Here is a 19,879-nt window from a genome sequence, read left to right as displayed (position 1 = left end):
TTCGTTATATTGCTATCTTCCGGATGGAATTGTTAACTAATCCTCGAATAATTGGCAATGACTCATGACAACTATACCGTGCCAATATCTTCTGTTTCCGTCATTTCACGTATATTTGTGGAAGTGTGAACTTTGTCGACGTCAACAAGTTCCTAAAAAAAGATTATTCCCAGAATATGATCATGTATCTACAGTTACGACCTTGACAATGATAAATCTGCTGTTTAAGCTACTTTTTCTGGATGAATGATATCCGGATTTTATTCGATGATTTTTCCAACGCATAGTTTTAACTTTACAGCTCAAACCAGTGCTGAAGTGACGTCACAAGTAGCAAGCATGAGGCGCTTGCTGCTAGCGCTTATGCTCTCAGTAGTAGTGGTCCAGCTGGGATTCGCATGTCCAATAAGATGTTCGTGTTCTACAAACACTGTCATATGTACAGGATTAAATCTTACAAAAATCCCCTCTGGAATTCCATTCGGGACACATCGTCTGTGAGTTTTCGGCTTGTTGTATTATCTTTCCTTTATTTTTTCGTTTTCAAGTATTTCACATGTAGTTAACATGCCTAAGATTGCATTCTCATTGAATCATTTGTCGCCATTCCTTTGCAGGATTTTCATTTATTCCTTCCTTACTCATGAAAGGAAACTAAGGATGTTCAAACTTTTTGTTTTTTCAAAAAAATATCTTCTGAAAATGTACTTTCTCACGCAACTTTTCTTTTTTCCCCTTCACTTTTCCGTCTCACCAAGACTCACTCAGGTCTTGAGTGTGTAAAGTAGTAATTCCGGTGTAGAATGATCTAGTAGGTCAAGTGGACCCATTGTTGGACACAATGTGATAATCCGAAGATTATTATGCATGCGTACAGGTAGGGCGATAATTTGCTTGCGATACACATTAACTGTTTGAAATTTGGTTGATGGAAAATTATGACATTAAGGATTTCTCAGATTCGATAAAAAAAATTCGTTGATTTCAGTGATTTGCAAGAGAATCGAATCGCTGTAATTCGTCGTGATGATCTTCGACATTTGAAGCAACTGAAAATTTTGTAGGTTAAATTGCCAACACTTTTCGGACGAATCGTTCGTTGTTTGTTGGACGGATTTTTAATTTTAGGCAACTAATGGACAACCATATTCATTCAATTGAGGAGGGAGCGTTTAGTGAATTGGAAGCTTTAGAGAGATTGTAAGTACTGTTGTTGGATATGGAGATAGGAAGTCCCGAAAAATTCCCACGATTTTAAAGAACCGTGGAGCATTGATCATATCATATCTAAATATTCTTGTTTTCACTTTAAGGAGGCTAAATCGCAACCGATTACGACTTCTTCCAGACAAGATTTTCGCTGAAAATAAGAATCTGCATCGATTGTAAGTTTTCTCGGTTGACCTCAGATTTCATCGTTGCACTCACAGTTCACAAACACTTCCGCCTTGATCAGAAACTTCTATTGTTCACAGCACTACGGTGTCTTCACGGTTTGACTGATGTATGTGTGTGTTCTGTTTGAGGTGGTTGTGTGGCCTGATGTTGACACAGTGTAGACACGGCGTCTTTAATGCCTAATTTATGCAACTACGAGGCGCTGCGCAACCGCCGAGGGAGAACGATTTCCACGCGACCGTATGTGGCTTGTAGGAAAGCATTTCGATAAGCACAAAGATGTGAATGAACGATTTCGATGGAACAACGGATGACGCAAATATTTCGCGAGAAACTGCCGGAAAAACAACTAAAAAGCCATAAAAAAATACAAGAATCAGTCTGGAAACGCCTCCAGTTCGTCTACTCCTCAATTTCTCCTAGGCTTGCGATCTCTTATTTTGTCCGTCTCTCCAGTGATATTGCATGACCAATGCAAAAGATTTTGTAGTACTCGACTATTTTTATCTGGCTGATACCTTCGCAGCGTTTAATTTCTTATATTTTCAAATATTCGTAATTTTTCTCAACAGAAATTGCTCTCTGAAATTTTTCAGCAATATTTCTTTACTTTCGAGTTTTTTATCGAACTAATATCACTATCTAGCGTCAATTCGTTTCAGTTTCTATGCATTTCCCATTTCTTCGAGCTTCCAAATCTAGTTCCCATTTACTTAATACGAATTGAATTAATGAAATTCCAAAAACCCCAATAGGATTTTCGTCACTACCAAAAAAGGCTCTATTCTATATTCGATGGCCTTAATGTTCCTCCTTCCTTTGGGCAACAGCATCCTCACGAAATCCTTATGAATCGCAGATTTGGGCCGTCTAATCCTTCTGATCCCAGATTTTCTTCGCATCACTAATTTTTATGCCGATCATTTCCGATCCGATCCGTTCACTCGTATTGTTAGCAGTGGAGTCGGAGATGAGTGTTGTCACCTTCTTATTATAGACCGCGCTTCCTTGACTGCGCCGATTCGGAGGGGGACACTCAAAAGGCGCGACGATGTAGTGGATGCCCTTTTGGCCGACTGTTTCAAGTCATTCAAATTAATTCATCCTGCCAGACAAAGACTGTCGGTCGGTCACTTTATTTCGATAATCGCATGCAGACTAAGAATATGGATGAGGGTCATGCTCATTTGCACTCTTCTTGTTGTAGTGAACAATAAACAACTTAAGGATTCTGAAGCGGTTTCACTGGTTTTTCAAGATGTCTCCAGGAGAAAGCATTGCACTTGTTTCTTCGGCTGTTCCGAGTGTGTTAGTAATTTTCTCATTAGTCTTAGGAGGACGGGGATAAGATGTTAAATAGGGGCAGTTGTCACTACACGAATAGTCGTAAATTCACCAATGTTTGTAGTAGAGAAGACAGTGGCTATTAATCATGCCAGAAACAACCTCACCACACAGACACATGTCATACCTGGCCGCGATTTACCTCATCCTGTTCACCTTGGCTGACCGCCATCATCCATACTTGAATCACACGCAAAAGTCAAATATATGGAGCACTCGCCGGGACATTAGAATGTTATTATGCAAAAACGAGGAGAATGTCATACACTGGTGCGGCCATTAGTACGCGCTCCGACGGCAGCATGAAGATTTGAATGGTGGTTTTCACATTATGACTGGTATTCAGGTGTGAGTAACGGTTCGAAAAAGTTCGAGTGTTCATTCGTGAGCGTATTTCCGTTACGTTGAGCACAAATGCTCAATCTCGTCTCACTTTCGGCATCTTAATTCGCCCAGAAATATTGGGCCGCCGATCACGATGCGATGGACAAGTGACGGACCGTTGAGTGAAGCCTCCACACTGCCACCCGCGAACAACATAACAATGACCGATTGACCGATGGGATGCTTGGCATCGCTAAACAACCAGTACTAATTTCTTTATAGAAAAACAACAATAGAACGTTAGGAATACTTTGAAAATCCACAGAGAAACCTTTAATATTAACCTATCATAGGAGGTTATAATATCTTAGATAGGAATCTCGCGGCCATTTTTTCTAACCGGAATCAAGTGGAAATGAAGAGGATTTGGCGTAGAATTGAATTCCCCATACGGAAATCCGGATAGAGCAAGGCATAAACAAGGCAGTGCTCATCATCTTATCTCTATCTATTGCGGACATTAATTGAAATTTTCCTCGGGATATTCGCAGATGTTCGTGCTCAAATAACTAATTTTGCAGCTATAAATATTCTCGGATCTATTCGAAAAGATTATCTATCTCGAAATCTGTTCAGAATTTTTTTTTCTTCAAGTGAGTGGCGTCATTTCTTTTCTTTCAGTGTGGTGTCAAAGATGAAGAGAACTACAGAACAAAAAATCTGCTCTACCTTTTTAATCAATTTTCTGGTAACATCGCATTTGTTGTACGTTCTTCTTTGTTGTAGCTACCGCAGACCTTGGTCGGTCGCTACAGGTAAACAAAAACTAGTCCGAACATATAAACACATATACAAGACATTTTGATTTTCTCCTATCTGGTTTTTGTGATAGACGTCGACTATTTTAAGAGGTTTTCTATTTAATTAGATTAGAGTGAAGGAAAGAGAGTGTTTCGAGTGATTAACTTTCTACGAGTGGTCAAAGTAACCCATGAAACTCCCGATAGTTCCTGGAAATTTCGTTTTGCTTGCCATTTTCACTTCACGGTCAGTTTCCCGGAGAGTACAACTAATTTTGTTTGGACTATTCAATGACTCTTTTATTAGAATAAATATACTCAAAAGGTAAACCATAAGTACGGCAGAAAACGAAGCGGATTTCAAAAATGTGGTGAACCGGATTCGGAATTCATGAGAAGATGAAAATGATGCAAGAAAATGTTCTGTGTCTACTAACCGGTGATGCGTTTTCCAGACCTCCTTCCATATACGGAATGTAAAGCATCCTTTTTCCATTTTTCCAACATCTTCCTTTTTTTAATTGACAAAAATATTGCTAAATATTCTTTTTTTCAGCTCAGTCGTACACAGTTATGCTTTCTAAAATCGTGTGCATATTGTGTCGGTTGATGCCGCTATCACTTATGCTTTCGACTTACATACTTCTTTCATTTTGATGTCTATATAATCTTCATAGAAACTGGAACATCTTATCTTGTGTCTGGATAGGTGACATTGAAACCTTTCCAGTCTATTACGTTTTTGCAATGAACGATGCGTATAGCAGCGCATTAATCACATCCACGATAGAATACAGACAAACTAATAGTCAGCTTTTGGTCCCGCATACAGCTATCCGGCATTTTGTCGGATGTCAAAAGCTGATAAGCGATCTATCTTCACACTCCTTGATCATTCATTCAAATGAACAGTTGCGCTCTTCGGTGTTAGCATCTTGATGTTGTGTTCTAATTATTCCCGCAATCCAGTAGAATGTCTCTGGAAGAGATTTAGATTCGTAAGAAGAAAGTTTATAAAAATCTCCAATATTTATTACACTACTTAGTCGAATTTATTCTATTATTAATATTAAGCAAATTGTAAAGTGAGTAGAGATGCTACTAACATATCAAAGGGAAATTCAGAACTAACTTAACAAAGAAAAAAATTGGTGCCTACGTTAAGTGCTACGTCTTGGCCGCTTTTCAGAACTACAAGGGGAAATCCTTGATTATACTGCTAAAAAAACGAACCAAGAGAGTCTACCTGGGACATCTAGGATATAGGTTGTGAGCAAGAACAGCGTCCTGGAAAAATTCAGTTTGAAATCAAAATGCTGAATGAGTGATTTAATGAGTATTTTGATTTATTCGTCGAGAATTCACGAATCACAGATTTAAATATTTTTCCCAGAGAACCACATTCTTCATCGTTATACTATCTTTTCTGTTCTCAGACCTCTAGCGAGCGATCAAAACGCTAAATCCAAAGATATCTCTTACAAACATGTCATAGGGCTCTTGTTTGTAGTTCATCTTCTGACTTCTAATATTCTCCTCTTTTTTTTGGTGTTTTTCTATGCCGTTTATTCTCTTATCGCAAGTTTTGCCTTTGATATTTAGAGATTCGAGCGTAGTGTTTCATTTGAGAAGGTCTCTAGTATTTTTTTCACGAATTTCGGAATATCCGTTAATCTTTTACGCACCTACGTCTTTCACGTCAACCTTGAGAGGTACTTCAAGCGGTTCGGTATTGTGTTCACGTGCATACAATTTCTTTTCTGGCCCGTTTGAGTGTCCTTCAACGTCCCTATTTTGTCATTTTGATAGCTAAGAACTCAATGATGATTAATTTTACTTACTTCTCACTAGGTGCAACGACTTAGCCTTATAACACGATAACAACTATCTCACCTTTTTTCCTTTTTAAATCGCTAGTATAGCGGTTGATTTTAAGATTTTCCGTGCCATTCTCCATTTCAAACACCTTGTTATGATGCTAATCGTGGAAACGTCCATATGCATTTACAAGCACTTTCTTATTCACTGCCAGAGGAGGTCGCTTTTCCGGTGGCCATTTACTGAGCGAATCGTGGGATCGTGATGTATTTTTCAAGCATTTGCGCCGCGCAAATACTGGATTAGGGCAAGGGTAGTGTGAACAGTGAGGGTGGGGTGAGCTGGGTGCACTTAATGCACTTATTTAAAAAAACAATATTGGAATTTACTATTAATTTAGGGATCTCAGCGAGAATTTTCTCACAGCAATCACTGATGATCAACTTCAAGGTCCAAAAAGTATGCATAATCTACAACTGGACAGGAATTCGTTAGTATGGTGAGTTGTGCTTAGTTGAGCCGAATCCGGTTTTGCAGCTCTATCGTCTGCCGTACGGGATGCTCTTCCATAGACAATCTACACCTTTGCTTGACAAGTCCGACTCTCACTTCGGGTTCCTTTACATGTTTGCCAAAGCAGAAAAAACGTCGAAGAGCAGCGAATGCGTGAAAAACATCGCGCAAACATGAACGAAACCCGAGATGTTATTAGCTCGAGCGGGAAATGTTCGCTGAGCTCGTTTCAGTGGCCAAAACTAGAAAATCAACGACGAATAGATCGTTTTAGTGGCTCTCATTAACTGTAACTGCATAACAGGATTAAAGGTAATAAAACAAAAGTCTTTGTAAACAACAGTAACGCTCGAGCGATACAGGAAGGAGTAGGCTAGATCGGTTTCCATTTATTCACTATTTTTTCACCATACTTCTGCAAAAATGTCGGGAGATTAAACTAATTGATGGTGAAATAGTAATACGGATCTTTTTTGATTCTGCTGACAGAGATGATTATCCACCAACTTCCAATGTTTGACAAGAATCTCATTAAAAACACGACTGTTGCTTCTGAATGATTGCAAAGAATTCCTGAAATTTCTGAAATTGTTTGGAACTCTTTTACATGTGCTTTTACAAAGATACACGGTTTTTTTTGCTGGTATTTCTACTGCTTTGTTAGCCTGAAAAAAACAATCGTTTTTATAAACGCACAATTATTACTTGGAGTTTTTCATATAGAAACGTCTGAAAATTACGATTAAAATCCAATTTTCTTTGATTAATCTGACATTTTTGCCATAAGCAATGACGAAATTTGTTTAGGAAGAGAAGCTTCTCTGAAAAGATAGCCCCATGGCCCTTCAAAATGATAGATATGTGATAAAAGTTGCACATTTCGTCCATCAAAGAATCCATGCATCGATAAACCTTTAAGCCAACTAATCAATATAATCAATAAAACATTTCCATTGCAGTTTGGAAACGTCGGTGATTTCCACATGGAATTCGTTGGAGATTTTCACTCTTAATGGGAATAACCTTACGACATTGGGTGAAATCGAAATGATGCCAAATTTGAGGCTCTTGTAAGTGGAAATTAATTTCTAACTCAATTTCAGGATGAGAATAATCTGTGCTCTTTTAGTCGTCTCGGAGAGAATCCGTGGCATTGCGATTGTCGCCTAAAGTGGATGAAGCGGACTCTGAGTGGCCAGTCTGCCAGTTTAGTCAAATGTATGAGGCCAGCATTTCTTCAGGGGAGAACAATGGATCTTTTGGATGAATCGGTAAGGTTTTCTAAAAATTCCCGAAATACGAATAATTCGTGACCGAACATGAAAGATCTGTTCTAGTTGATGAAATGTTCGGGAATTGAGAAACGTGCTACAGTTTCGTGCGCTGATGCTCATGTCTGTCCACCAGCGTGCACCTGCACGGACACAACAGTCGACTGTCGTGATCGAGGACTTACGCACATTCCTGCGAATTTGCCAAGCTCCACTACGGAATTGTCAGTGAGAACTGGTATTATCTTTTGGTTACAGATCGTTGAAGCATAAAAAGAAAAAAAAACTGTCAAAATGTTCAAGGACTCTCTTCTTTTTCTAGGATATGCAACATTATGTGATTTTCAGGAGACTAGAACAAAATCAGATCACATATGTCCCTCCAAAAGCATTTCAAAATTTGCGAAACTTGAAACGATTGTATGTTTTCTTTTATGGTAGTATTATGAAGGAAGCAGGAAAAATGTTGATTGCTCTCCTTTTTGCAGGGATCTCAGCAAGAACAACATTGTAGAAGTGGCACCACGAGCATTTCAAGGACTCCATACTCTTAACTCATTGTTAGCCTTGCCATCTTCAATTACAGGAATGCCAGAAATCTCTGGATTTTTCAAATTTCAGAGTGTTGTACGGTAACAACCTGACGGAACTTCCAGCAGAAGCATTCGATGGACTAAAAAGTCTGCAGTTACTTCTCCTAAACGCCAATCAATTACAATGTATTCGTAGAGGAACATTTGATCCGTTGACGGAACTCAATCTACTTTCACTATACGATAATCAAATACGATCAATCAGTAATGAGACATTCCATAAACTCTCAAAACTCCAAACACTTCATCTCGCGAAGAATCCACTAATCTGTGATTGTAACTTGGTTCGTTTTCGTTCTTTCTCCGGAAGAAAAGTCTGGAATCGGAATTGACCAATAGATATGTCCTACGTTTTCTTTTCAAGGAGTGGTTGGCTGAACTCCAAGAGGCAAGAAACATCGAAACGAGCGGCGCCAGGTGTGAAGCACCGAAGAGGGTGTCCAGAAAACGTTTTGCAGCGTTACCTCCGAGCAAATTCCGTTGCAAAGGTACAACATTCTAAAGCATTTTTCCCTGTCAAATCCCACACATCGGTTCCCCTCCGAATTCCTATAAATTCACTTAGGAACTGAGATCTATCAGACACAACGAGCTGACGAATGTTTTATCGATGTCGACTGTCCGGCTCAATGTACATGTCATGGCACAGTTGTCGATTGCAGGTGAGAAGTGGTTTGATGGAGTGAGAACAGTTCTATCGGCAGCCGTACCCGTTATTCTAGTCGACCCGCTATAATCCGGAGAAAAAGGAACAGGATTCATTCCGTCAAGCAAAAAAGCACCTTACCATTACCATTTGATACTAACGTACAGCGTGGTCGCTTTTAGTTTTATGTCGTAATAACACTACGAGAGCCGCAGCTTTTAAAAATCATGACGAGCACTGTGGTAATGGATCGCCATAATTCAGTAGTCGTTCACCTTAGTAATGGCCTGACGCGCTCGGCGCTCTCCACCTCGACGCTCTCAACGCTCGTGCGGGCCAGTTCAAAGCACCTGATTGATGAAGTTTGTGCAAGCGAATGATGACAGTCGTTCTTACGCTGTTCAACGCTCACCACCGAATGAAAAACGGACCTGCAAAATGGTAGAGAAATTTGAGAAGCTCGTCAGCGTTTGAAGTGGTCAGAATCTTCGAGGAAAATGCTTCTGTATCTCCTTTTTATTTTTTCAAACTATCTCAGCTTTCTGACCGTCACTTCAAACAGGATTTACCTGCAGGATGTAAGTGCAAATTAGAATGTGTGAGAAACACTATGAAGCTTTGCACGAAATTTATATTTCATCGCTCTACTTTAATTCCGAGCTTACTGTACATTGAAATGAAAGAGAATGAAAAATCGTTTTAAACACAGTAGGAGCTTGCGTTCATTAAATTTTTCACAGTAACCTGGCACAATCCCACAATTAAAAAAGAAGTTAGCTCAGGTTGCTGGGGTTATCAGAAAATTAAAGTAAGGAAAATCTGAGTGAAGGAAAACAGTTAGTGCTGTGAAAATATCGTTCCTGCATGTTGAGTGATAAAAACAAGCGCATACTGGAGGTGATCAGGTAGTGAAGAAGTCCTAAAAACCTAATTTTTCCAGTCCCTTGATATGCCGCACTCTTCTATTGTCTATTAGACCTCACTCTAACTCAATATTACTACTCTTTGTAGCTTAGACATTTTGGCTTTAATTGCCGAAGCTCAGTTCTTTTCACAAAATTTTCTTGTTCAGCAACAAAGGTCTAATCGAGGTACCGCACGAAATTCCTCAATTTACTACTGAACTATACCTTACCAGAAACAGGATCTCAGTTATTAGTGCTGCCTCAGGTCTCTCAAAGCTACAGAATCTCCTTAAACTGTAGGTTTTACTATTTTGTCACTAAAGAAACATTAGATCTACATATAGAAACATTAAACTGAGATTGAATGAATTTTTAGGGACATCTCATCCAACAACATTGTCGCTATTGAAGAAGGAAGTTTGACAGATATGAAATCTTTACGTGACCTGTAAGTTTTCGTCCTCAAAATTTCTGGCCTTTGATTTGTTTCTAACAATTTTCTTCCAGAAATCTTTCACATAACAAACTTCGACATTTCTACAGTGCTGTACTTGGGACATCAAACGTCATAGAAGTACTGTAAGTGAACTAAATTCCTCACTTAACTCATAACGCTCGTGTTTGCTACTGTACTAACCGCACATTGCGTTTTCAGTTCGCTTGGTTCGAACCTATTGCAGTGTCTAGCACCATCTACTATTGGAAATCTAACACAACTTCGTTTTATGTAAGAAAATCACTCATCTCTCCCTTTTACACTTTTTTCACAAGTAAGAGTAAACGGTAAAGTCAGCACGAAGGGGCGGATGAACAAACAAAGAAGTTTACGAATCTATAATTTATCAATTTATGAAATTCTTTACGTTCCAAATAAGTAACCAATGGACATATCGCTGCACTTATGTAGACGCTTCTAATTCGAATAAAGTTACCTCAGTAAAAAGTTAGTGTTTATTCGGCTAACTTGATGATTACAGTAACTCTACGTTCTCCTTTCTATCCATCCCGTCACGGCGATACAAAGTCATTTACCTTAAAACTGAGCCTTGTGCATTTTTGGCTAAATTTTCAAACAGAACTTCTAAACAGCGCGACGGATAACGTAGGCCACAGAAATGTAAATTTAGGAGTCCCATTGAGATATGGGCAGCATTAAGGGTAGTTGTTCTTTTCAAGGATTTATACTAAGTGCCAAGTGGGTTCAACCGCGTGAGCGCAACGCGTCTTCAATAATGCACGTTTTTTCCCCGCTTCACATACAATTCCCCTTCCACTTCCCAGTTTAATCAAGGGCGCATCTCGCTCACACGGTAGCAGATATTTGGCTTCCAATATACGAGAAAAAATGTTTTCTACTTCACCTTCATGGATAAATTATCTAACATCTCACCATCTCATCTTTATAAATTTTTATGCTCTGTAGATCTATCCTATATATTTATCACAATACCCGCATGCGTGTGAACCTCTAACCTTTGGAGAATGAACAGAAAGCATTTATTTGTGAGTTCCTTTTATTATCTTCCTAATACGTTCACGTTGTTAATGGAGACCCAACGCTATTAATGGTATTCACACAAAAAGTGTAAATCTCGATTGAACTGTAAACTAGAATTTCTTGCACCAAATATTACATATTTTGTAAGTAAAAAACCGTACTCTGAAAATTTATTGGTTTCATAGTAACCTCATAGCAATATTTATAGGATTTACGTCAAAAAGAAGTTCGTATTTTTTTTCCGTTTTGCACAGACCCCTTCGAACTTCTAGTGTCGAGCCTACTATTTTCTGATGCATACTTCTAAGCAGAATGAGCAGGCAAAAAATAACTATACTTTCCTTCTTTTAAAAAGGACTTTCAAAGAAACAGTGCAAATAATTCAAAAAGAAATTCGAACGTCATTATCGGAGAAACCACAGAACCACGGAGCCTGACGCTGGGGCAAATCTATACCATGAAAGGAATTAAAAGAAAGGAAAAAAAAAGAAGAAAAAGAGGAAGAAAAATAACTCGGAGGTGTAGTCGGCTCAGAAACAACACTAAGTTCAGTTTAGTTACGTAGGCAGCTGTGTCCTAATCGGAGAGGACGAGTTAACGGTTCACTTCGATGTGGGACCCTCACTAGCTCCGCACAAAGGGCAGGGATGGGTGTTGCTAGTGATGGTCCCATCACGATTGGCGGCACTTTAAGCGCAGCCGTTCACGCAACTACGCAGAACTTCCTGTCTGTGAAGTCCTATGCAGGATTTTTTTGATTGTACTGTTGTATCCGCGGGTGTGTTCTGTCTTTTTGTCATCATTTCGATGTCCAGCTTGGTTTATTGGGACTCTGCTGCTCCTACCTCATTGGGGTAACCATTACATCTCGAATAGGCAGTACAATCGTAACATAACTGCGGGCTAGACCTCTAACTTAACCGGTAGGGCCTTGTTACTACTTCCATTACTTGTTCCTATTCCAGCATTTTGAACAGTTCTAACAATTTCCTCCTATTTTCATGAGTTTGTGTGCTCTCAAACGATTCTTTCAGTTCCTTGTCAAACAATCAACTAAAGTGCATAACACCCAACACATTCGACGGCTTAAAACATTTAAGAACATTGTAAGTTCGGCCCGGAAGAAAACACTCGAATGTCCTCGCATAAGAAAACGCATTCCAGACAAATAAGTGGTAATGACCTTCCATGCGATTGTCAGGTGTTACCTCTTGTTGAGTGGATGAGGGCAAACACCACAAGAACCGTCGAAGCTGGTCAATGTACTCGGCCTGCTGAGATGCTCGGGAAGAATCTGGAAGATCTCACCAAGGATGACATGAAATGCTCTGGAGGTTACTGTTGTTGGAGAGAGTATTCATCAAGAAAAGGAGTGTTGAAGCATCCATTTCAGAAATCGTGGAAAGCGCTTGTGCTGGGAACGGAGATTACTGTCCGGCTAGTTGTACTTGTCAGGATACCATTGTTCGATGCTCAAACAAGGTTAGCACTTCCTTGTTTTATTGTCAAAATATCCAGTAATTGTTGTTGACATACCTTGGCTTTGTATTCGGCAAAATATTTGCCCTAATTTTTTTCAAGGAGAACTAAAAATGCTATCAGCGCCATTGATTTTGCGGCCAACAATGAAATTATGAGATCCCATCCTTTAGATCTGAAAGATTAGGTTTTGCTTAGGAACGGCAAGCATAGTTCACTGCGACATTGTCGATTCTTTAAATTATGTTGATCTGGTTCTTAACTATAAAGAAACTTACGCGCACATCTTCTTCAAACCAAAATGACAATTCGGATAAAGAGATACCATCAATAACTGTGAAAGAGATCCATGAATGCATTTTGGCGGGATTACATTTATGAGGCTTTGTTGGGTAGGACGTAAATGTTCAAACCAAATGTGTTCAACTCGGTGACCGCATTACGTCTGCCGCAATGCACATACTTTCTCTGCTTAACACTTACACACTTTTTTTCCCTAGCACCTATTCCACGCATCATGCTTTCCCGCTCAAATTTGTCGGTTTTTGCTTTTTTAAGACTGTGAGTTGCTGAACAGATGGGTGCTGAGTAAAATTAAAGTAAAATTTCTGCTCCTAAATGTCCCTGATCCTTTTGTCAGCGCACATCTGCCCAGCGCCCAACATGTCCCTAACCGCGTCAGCGTGATGCGTCTTCGATTGGGACAGATTCGAGAGAAGAGAGAATGTGTGTCTAGCGGAGGAGCGTGCGTTGCGTCAGAATTGTCCCATCCGAACGACTGGATACGATCTACAGAAACCGTATTTCCTCAATCTTACGAAGGTCATGCAACTTTAGGAATTGACAGCGTTCCCATCTGCAATTCCTGTCGATACCACGGAATTATTCCTGGACTCTAACGTTATAGACGAAATTCCCATCGATCAAATCAGCAGACTTAGCAATTTGGTGAAACTGTGAGTTCTTAGTTCACCGTGAAGATTTAGATAACTGAAGAGAAAGTCTAATTTCTCTTTTAGGGACATGTCCCACAATCGGGTAGAATCAATAGAGGATGGTACATTTGCAAATCTGACCAAGCTGTCTACACTCATCCTCTCGTATAATAAATTACGTGTACGCTTTATGATCATGTATTTATTTTACGTTTATTTTCTTGTTTTTTTTCTCTTTTTTGACTTCCTATTATTCAAGCGGTAAGTTCAAAATTTTTTGAGCAAAACTTTGCAGTGTCTTCAACCACATTCGTTTGCTGGACTACGCTCGTTAAGGATATTATCATTACATGGGAACGATATTTCATTGTTACCTGAAACTGCATTCGAGAGCCTAGGAAATATTACTCACATGTGTGTTTTATGATCATTTTTTAGGATGTAATCCTAGATTTGTCGATAACTTCTCTAGTATACGTAATATGATCCTCATATTTTAGTGCTGTAGGCAGTAATTCGCTTTATTGCGATTGTCGTATGGAATGGTTCTCCAGATGGATTAAATCAAAATTTGTGGAAGCTGGAATAGCACGTTGTGTTGCACCACCAAATGTTGCTAATCAGTTGCTGCTCACCGCTCGATCAAATCAATTCCAGTAAGATACCTGTGTTTTAGTACTTTTTTAAATTTTCTCTAGTATTTTTGCTTTATTTTAACACATTGACTGCTGCACGCATTGTTCAATTCAATCCATATCTTCAAACAACTTCTTGAACTCAGAAGCCCCCTTTTTTCATTGAATTTCTCGGATATTTTATGAACTATAAGTTTTTTCCTACACGCATCATGACAGATAGATAGTTTTGCTGCAATGCTTACTTAAATGCATCACCCCACGAATCTGAGGTGGTACTGATTTCAGGTGGAGTATTTTTATAAGGGATAGTAGATTATGGAGAGGAGGGAGCTTCCGTCCATTTCTTCCTAATTGCCGTAAAAAACGGCCCGGAAGATACGGCTTCAGGCGTTCTAGCGCACTATTTTCTGCTGGGAGTTCGAGTGGAGCGCGCCAGCCTTGTGCGGCGCCGCATCTTCCGGGCCGTTTTTCACGGCAGTTAGAAGAAATGGACGGAATCACCCTTCTCTCAATAATCTACGATCCCGTATACGAATACTCCACCTGAAATCCGTACCACCTCAGATTCGTGGGGTGATGCCTTTAAGTAATTCCTAGACTAAAATCAGTGCACGTGCCGGAATGCCCGTTTTCGTGAAGCGGGACTGGCACGAAAGCGTACGCCGCAATCAAAATAGTACTCGCTTATTTGTGATTCTACATTTTAGGTGTGCTGGAGTAGTCCCGACTTCCGTTTCTGCGAAATGTGATGCTTGTGTTATGTCACCGTGTAAGAATGGTGCTCGTTGTGAAACTACGAGTGGACGCAGTTATCGCTGTCACTGCGCCGCAGGTTTTCACGGAAAAGATTGTGAACTTGAAATCGACGCTTGTTATGGGCATCCATGTCTGAACAATGCGGTTTGTAAGGTGAGACCAATTTCACGTTTGAATTTCTCCTCTATATTTAACATGAATGAGTGACTTTTCAACGCATTATCAGACTTTTCGCCTGATGTTTTCAACTGGGTGAGCGTGACACGATTACTGTAACCTTTTCTACGCTTGACACACGTACTCTCATTCTACTCTGCTTCAATTAAAGCCGTGTCGCGGTCACCCAGACGAACATATTCGGCGTCGAATATAATCACTTATTATTGAAACATTAAAATATTAGTATTTTCTTAAATGCAGCTATTTCCTCAAGAAAATTTTTTTTCTGATTAAAATTTATTTTTTTACTACTGTTTTCCTGCAAATAGCGTCTAGACTTGTTTTTGTGAAGAAGTGCAACAGTGTAATGTTAATTATAATGCGTATGTGCACATTTCCCGGATTTTTCTGCATTAGGTGATCCAAGAAGGCCGTTTCACATGTGTTTGTCCCAAAGGTTTCAAAGGAGATTACTGTGAAGTAAATATTGATGACTGTGAGAAGAACAAATGCCAAAATGGAGCCAAATGTATCGATATGGTGAGACTTTTGTGAGAGAATTATTTTTTGCCGTATAAATTATAATTTCTAGTCTAGATTAATTCGTATCGATGTGAATGTGGTCCTATGTATGGTGGCAAGTACTGTGAAGAGAAATTGGAATTCTGCAGTAAAAGATTGAATCCATGCGAGAACGGATCAAAATGTCATAGGAAAGGAGCCGATTACATGTAAATCTACAGAATTATTCACATTATTTTCTTGTTTAGTAACAATTTTGAATTGTTTCTCCAAATTTCTCAGGTGCGAATGTTTGCCCGGTTTTACTGATCGAAATTGTTCCACAAATATCGACGATTGCGGGGATCATCTTTGCAAAAACGGTGGAATATGTGTGGTAAGATTATAAGAGATTCTAACTATTCCTGAAAAAATATTTTCCTTGAAGTTGCGTCCAATTATTTCTCTTTGATTTTACATCATCACGTGGTTTGTCCTTTCAGTTCTTGATAACTTAGTTTTTGCTTTTTTTTCTGAATTCTACTCGTAATGTTCGAAAGTTTGACGGTTCGAATGATTGTATTCTCGGCAAACGTTGTCCACGAATCCCCGTATTTGAAGACGTGTAGACGGCGCCAAGGGTGTTCGACAGGAGGAAGGCCGTGCCGCGTCTGCCGACACGCACGCTCAGAACCAGGGACACATTCCCTCATCGCTATGCCGTGCCTCAGTCGAATGCGCGTCGCAGACATCCTGTTGAGCACATATTATCAATAAAAATCAATTGTACAAGTATTGATCAGATACTCAATTTCTCTTTCGTTTTAAAAATTCTCCTTCTTCCTAATGGTTGACAGAATTTTTTTTTTATAAACGGCAATTGTCTCTTCTTCATTGACTTTTTTCAAGGATGGCATCACAACTTATTCCTGTCAATGTGTGATGGGCTTCTCTGGACAATTTTGTGAAATACCACCAATGGGAAATGCGCTATATCCGAACACCGCGCAATGTCATAGCCTTCTCTGCGGCCATGTATGTTCCGGTCTATCATTTTCCTTCTTAGTTTATATTTTAATATCAAAACAATACAAGTGCAGGGTTCGTGCTATACTAATGAGGACATGAGTGAATATGAGTGCAAATGTCATGAAGGCTATACCGGTGATAAATGCGATAAGATACGTTCCATCGGGCTTCATCATCCAGCAGCTTACGCAGCACTGGAACCATGGGCGGTTGCAAACGGAAATCTTACTTTTACAATTAGAACAAGTAATGAGTAAGCTTAACTTAATTATTAGCTCCAAACTGGAGTCAAATCAGAAATTTGTGATTTTTTGATGGTTTTAACTTGCAGAAGCGGTCTGATCGCTTACTATGGAGATGATAATTTCATCTCTGTTGAACTGTACGATGGCCGAATTAAAATCGCCTTCTACATTGGCAACTATCCAGCAAGTCACATGTACAGCTATGTCACAGGTAGAGTTACATTCTTCTTATGAATTCGTTATTCTATTCTAGAGATACTGTGAATCTTAAAGTTAATATATTTCAGTGAATGACGGGATGGCTCATAGGATCGAAATTCTTGTCAAAGGAAAAAAGTGTTCCCTATCGATAGACAATCAGACCCTACAGTCAGTCGAAAATGATGGGAAATTGGAGAAATTCTCGCTTGATACGAAACAATATCTGTATATCGGTGGACTACCTGTCGATAAGGCTACACGAGTGAAATCCTTGTTTCACGTGAAGGAAACGCACAGTTTCAAAGGTACTCCCAGATTTTTGTCTTTTCCCCAATTACAGTCCGGTAAAGAAATCCGAGATCCACGGTACCGCTTGTCACTCCGACAAATCTACAGTAGGCGCCGATTAGGTAGCTAGGAGATGATGAGAATTCCACGTGGATATGACGCTTGCCGTATTTTGCACCAAAAATGAGAATTTTTGATTTCCCTGTAGCATTGCCGTTCGTAAATTTTACAGTTCAAGTTTTCACATTTGTACGTGAAAGCCTTCACAAATTTTCGGTAGTGACATGATGATATTATCGGGCTCATGATGAAGGAATTTTCCATGTGAATTATTGGCGTTTAGGATGCATTAGTGACGTCTTCGTTAACGATGTAGCCGTGGACTTCGAGAATGCCATCGAAAAAGAGAGGATAACACCTGGTTGTGCAGGTGTAGTCGACCTCTGCACAGGTATCGTGCTTCATTTCCGAAATTCCTCCACTCATCAGGAACGAAAATTCTCTCTTTTTGAGGTGTTGACTGCGGACGAGGAAGTTGCGAGGTAAATTTGACGTCAAGCCGAGGCTACAGCTGTCGCTGCGAACAGGGATTCTCTGGAGATTTCTGTCAGAAACGTGAGAGCTTTGCAATCCTTATTTTGAGCTAGAAACACTATTCCTTCGCTCCTCGACGCGTTCAACGAAGCTGACCTGACGTGGCGAACGCAGGTACTGGTGCTCTGAAGGACCTATACACTGTCTGTCTTCGCTGCGGACACGTCACGTCAGAGCGGTTGAACGCGTTCGGAGATGACCGTACGTCTAGGTAGCCAGTTCAAAATCAAATCAAAATATGGACTTTCTAAAGTAAGAAATGTTGATTTTAGGCGTAATCACTTGTAACAAAGAGAAGTTTCGACGATACCACGAGGATGGAGATTGCCGATCCGTGGACATGGTGAAGAACGCCGAATGTGTTGGATATTGCGGCGAGGGGGAGGTTGTATGTTCTTCTATTTTTGGTATTACCCAAATAACTTCGTGAAGTACTGTAGTTGTTCAGAGTTGCTGTGCTGCTGTGAAAACGAAGAGAAGAAAGCTCCGAATGACCTGTCGTAATGGTCAGATGTAAGTTTTTAAAATCTCGTTGAAATTCAATGCGAAAAAGTTTCTCAAACGTAAGGTTACGATTTTTTGGCTCACGAATACTTATTTTCCCCTCGTACATGAAAATTACAACAACTGTCTTTTTTTTAGAAAACACACAATGATTACGATTGTACGCAAATGTCAATGCAGTAACACATGTCGAGCCAGAACGTATCGTTCATTAATGACTAGGCGATGAAGTATAAGTAATTAAATAATGTTGTCATAGTTGTATAATATTATGTTGTTACGCAGTTAAAAGCATGTACACTTATTATGTACTGCCATTAGCTCGGTCCCTGTACAACACAGCCTTATATTTTCCGTTTCGTTACTTATTCGTCTCAAATGTTACTCTTGTGTCATTCTAAATGTGCAGTCAACATTAACTGAAAGCATTGTTTCTGTGGAGAACATATTCTGCAATGAATAGTTTATTATTCATCTTTGTATCCCTATACATGGAAGTTTTTCACTTTTGCTTCGAGATGTTCACAACCACAAATTTCTGGACATTGTCCTCTTCGGTCTAACAGTTGTAGGTACTAGAAAAACTCTACAAAAGGCGCGGATGTCCCATTAAATCCCATTAAATCCCCACAAATAAAACCACAGAGTTTGTTCCCACTTTTTTTATCAACTTCCAGGTTATCATTGTACCTACTTGATTGTTCAATGGGCATTTCCCCTATATGGATTATTTATCCAAATGAGCATTTTTCTCAATCCTAAAATCATTCTTAGCGCTTTCTTTTAATGGAGAGAAAATATAGTCGACTCTGGATGTGTTCAGCTGGGACCAACGCGACGCGAAGCGTTTCCGCAACTCGCTTCCGCTGCTTGACCTACATCCCCTGCTCTATCCTAACCGAACAATTATTGCGGTCACTCAGATGATTGCATTCAACTCTGATTATATGTTGATGTTCTTTCCTTTCAAAGCAGCGTGTCACGAAAGTGAACGCAGCACGGTAACTCCAGGAAAAATGTAGAGTTGGGATTATAGATTAAGGAAACGAGTATGGCTCCGCTCACCCTTCCCTAATCGTCGTAAAAAAAAACGACGTTTATTTCCTAGAGGAACGTTACGACGTGACCCCTTGTGCAACTCTGGTCCTCTCAGCAGCCCGTTTATTGGTTTTGCTTGAATAAACTGGTGAAGAGACCTCATTGATCTTCGTGGGACGGTAAAGAGCGTCCCGTTGGATTCTCCGCAAATGTCTACGAGATATTACGTGTCCAGGGGATATCCCTGCAGACACGCAACCATGCTTCGACAAAACCACATTCCAGACGTTCACGGAGGCCCAGAAAACCATCTCAGATACTCTTCTGAGAATAGAGGCCCAGAGAACTACACAGTTACAAGGAAATATGAAAAGAAAAGTAGAGAGAGTTCCAAAAATTACG

At 39.7% G+C, this 19,879-nt stretch overlaps 1 protein-coding gene across 2 annotated transcripts; it reads left to right on the top strand.

Annotated features, from left to right (window-relative positions):
* Positions 1 to 339: 339 nt before the first annotated feature.
* On the top strand, positions 340 to 18,668 carry RB195_025724 (uncharacterized protein; the record flags this gene model as incomplete). 2 transcript variants are annotated; one of them, XM_064213988.1, is made up of 37 exons in its annotated part: positions 340 to 497; positions 989 to 1,060; positions 1,129 to 1,200; positions 1,314 to 1,385; positions 6,085 to 6,183; positions 7,157 to 7,267; positions 7,327 to 7,468; positions 7,535 to 7,692; positions 7,817 to 7,888; positions 7,957 to 8,028; positions 8,090 to 8,345; positions 8,426 to 8,549; positions 8,627 to 8,723; positions 9,780 to 9,908; positions 9,989 to 10,060; positions 10,120 to 10,191; positions 10,268 to 10,339; positions 12,145 to 12,216; positions 12,275 to 12,444; positions 12,504 to 12,592; positions 13,427 to 13,545; positions 13,609 to 13,705; positions 13,820 to 13,938; positions 14,025 to 14,180; positions 14,870 to 15,071; positions 15,495 to 15,617; positions 15,675 to 15,808; positions 15,882 to 15,975; positions 16,488 to 16,613; positions 16,679 to 16,860; positions 16,939 to 17,063; positions 17,140 to 17,358; positions 17,685 to 17,792; positions 17,855 to 17,956; positions 18,208 to 18,320; positions 18,384 to 18,448; positions 18,578 to 18,668. In XM_064213988.1, the coding sequence occupies 37 exons, from the start codon at positions 340 to 342 to the stop codon at positions 18,666 to 18,668; spliced, it is 4,356 nt and encodes a 1,451-aa protein (XP_064069868.1). The 2 variants fall into 2 exon arrangements, with proteins under 2 accessions (XP_064069868.1, XP_064069869.1); XM_064213987.1 differs by having other exon boundaries at positions 18,208 to 18,323.
* Positions 18,669 to 19,879: the final 1,211 nt, after the last annotated feature.

The sequence above is a fragment of the Necator americanus genome, chromosome X (assembly GCF_031761385.1).
Source record: "Necator americanus strain Aroian chromosome X, whole genome shotgun sequence".
Classification (NCBI taxonomy): Eukaryota; Metazoa; Nematoda; class Chromadorea; order Rhabditida; family Ancylostomatidae; genus Necator; species Necator americanus.
This window is presented reverse-complemented; position numbering and strand designations above follow the sequence as displayed.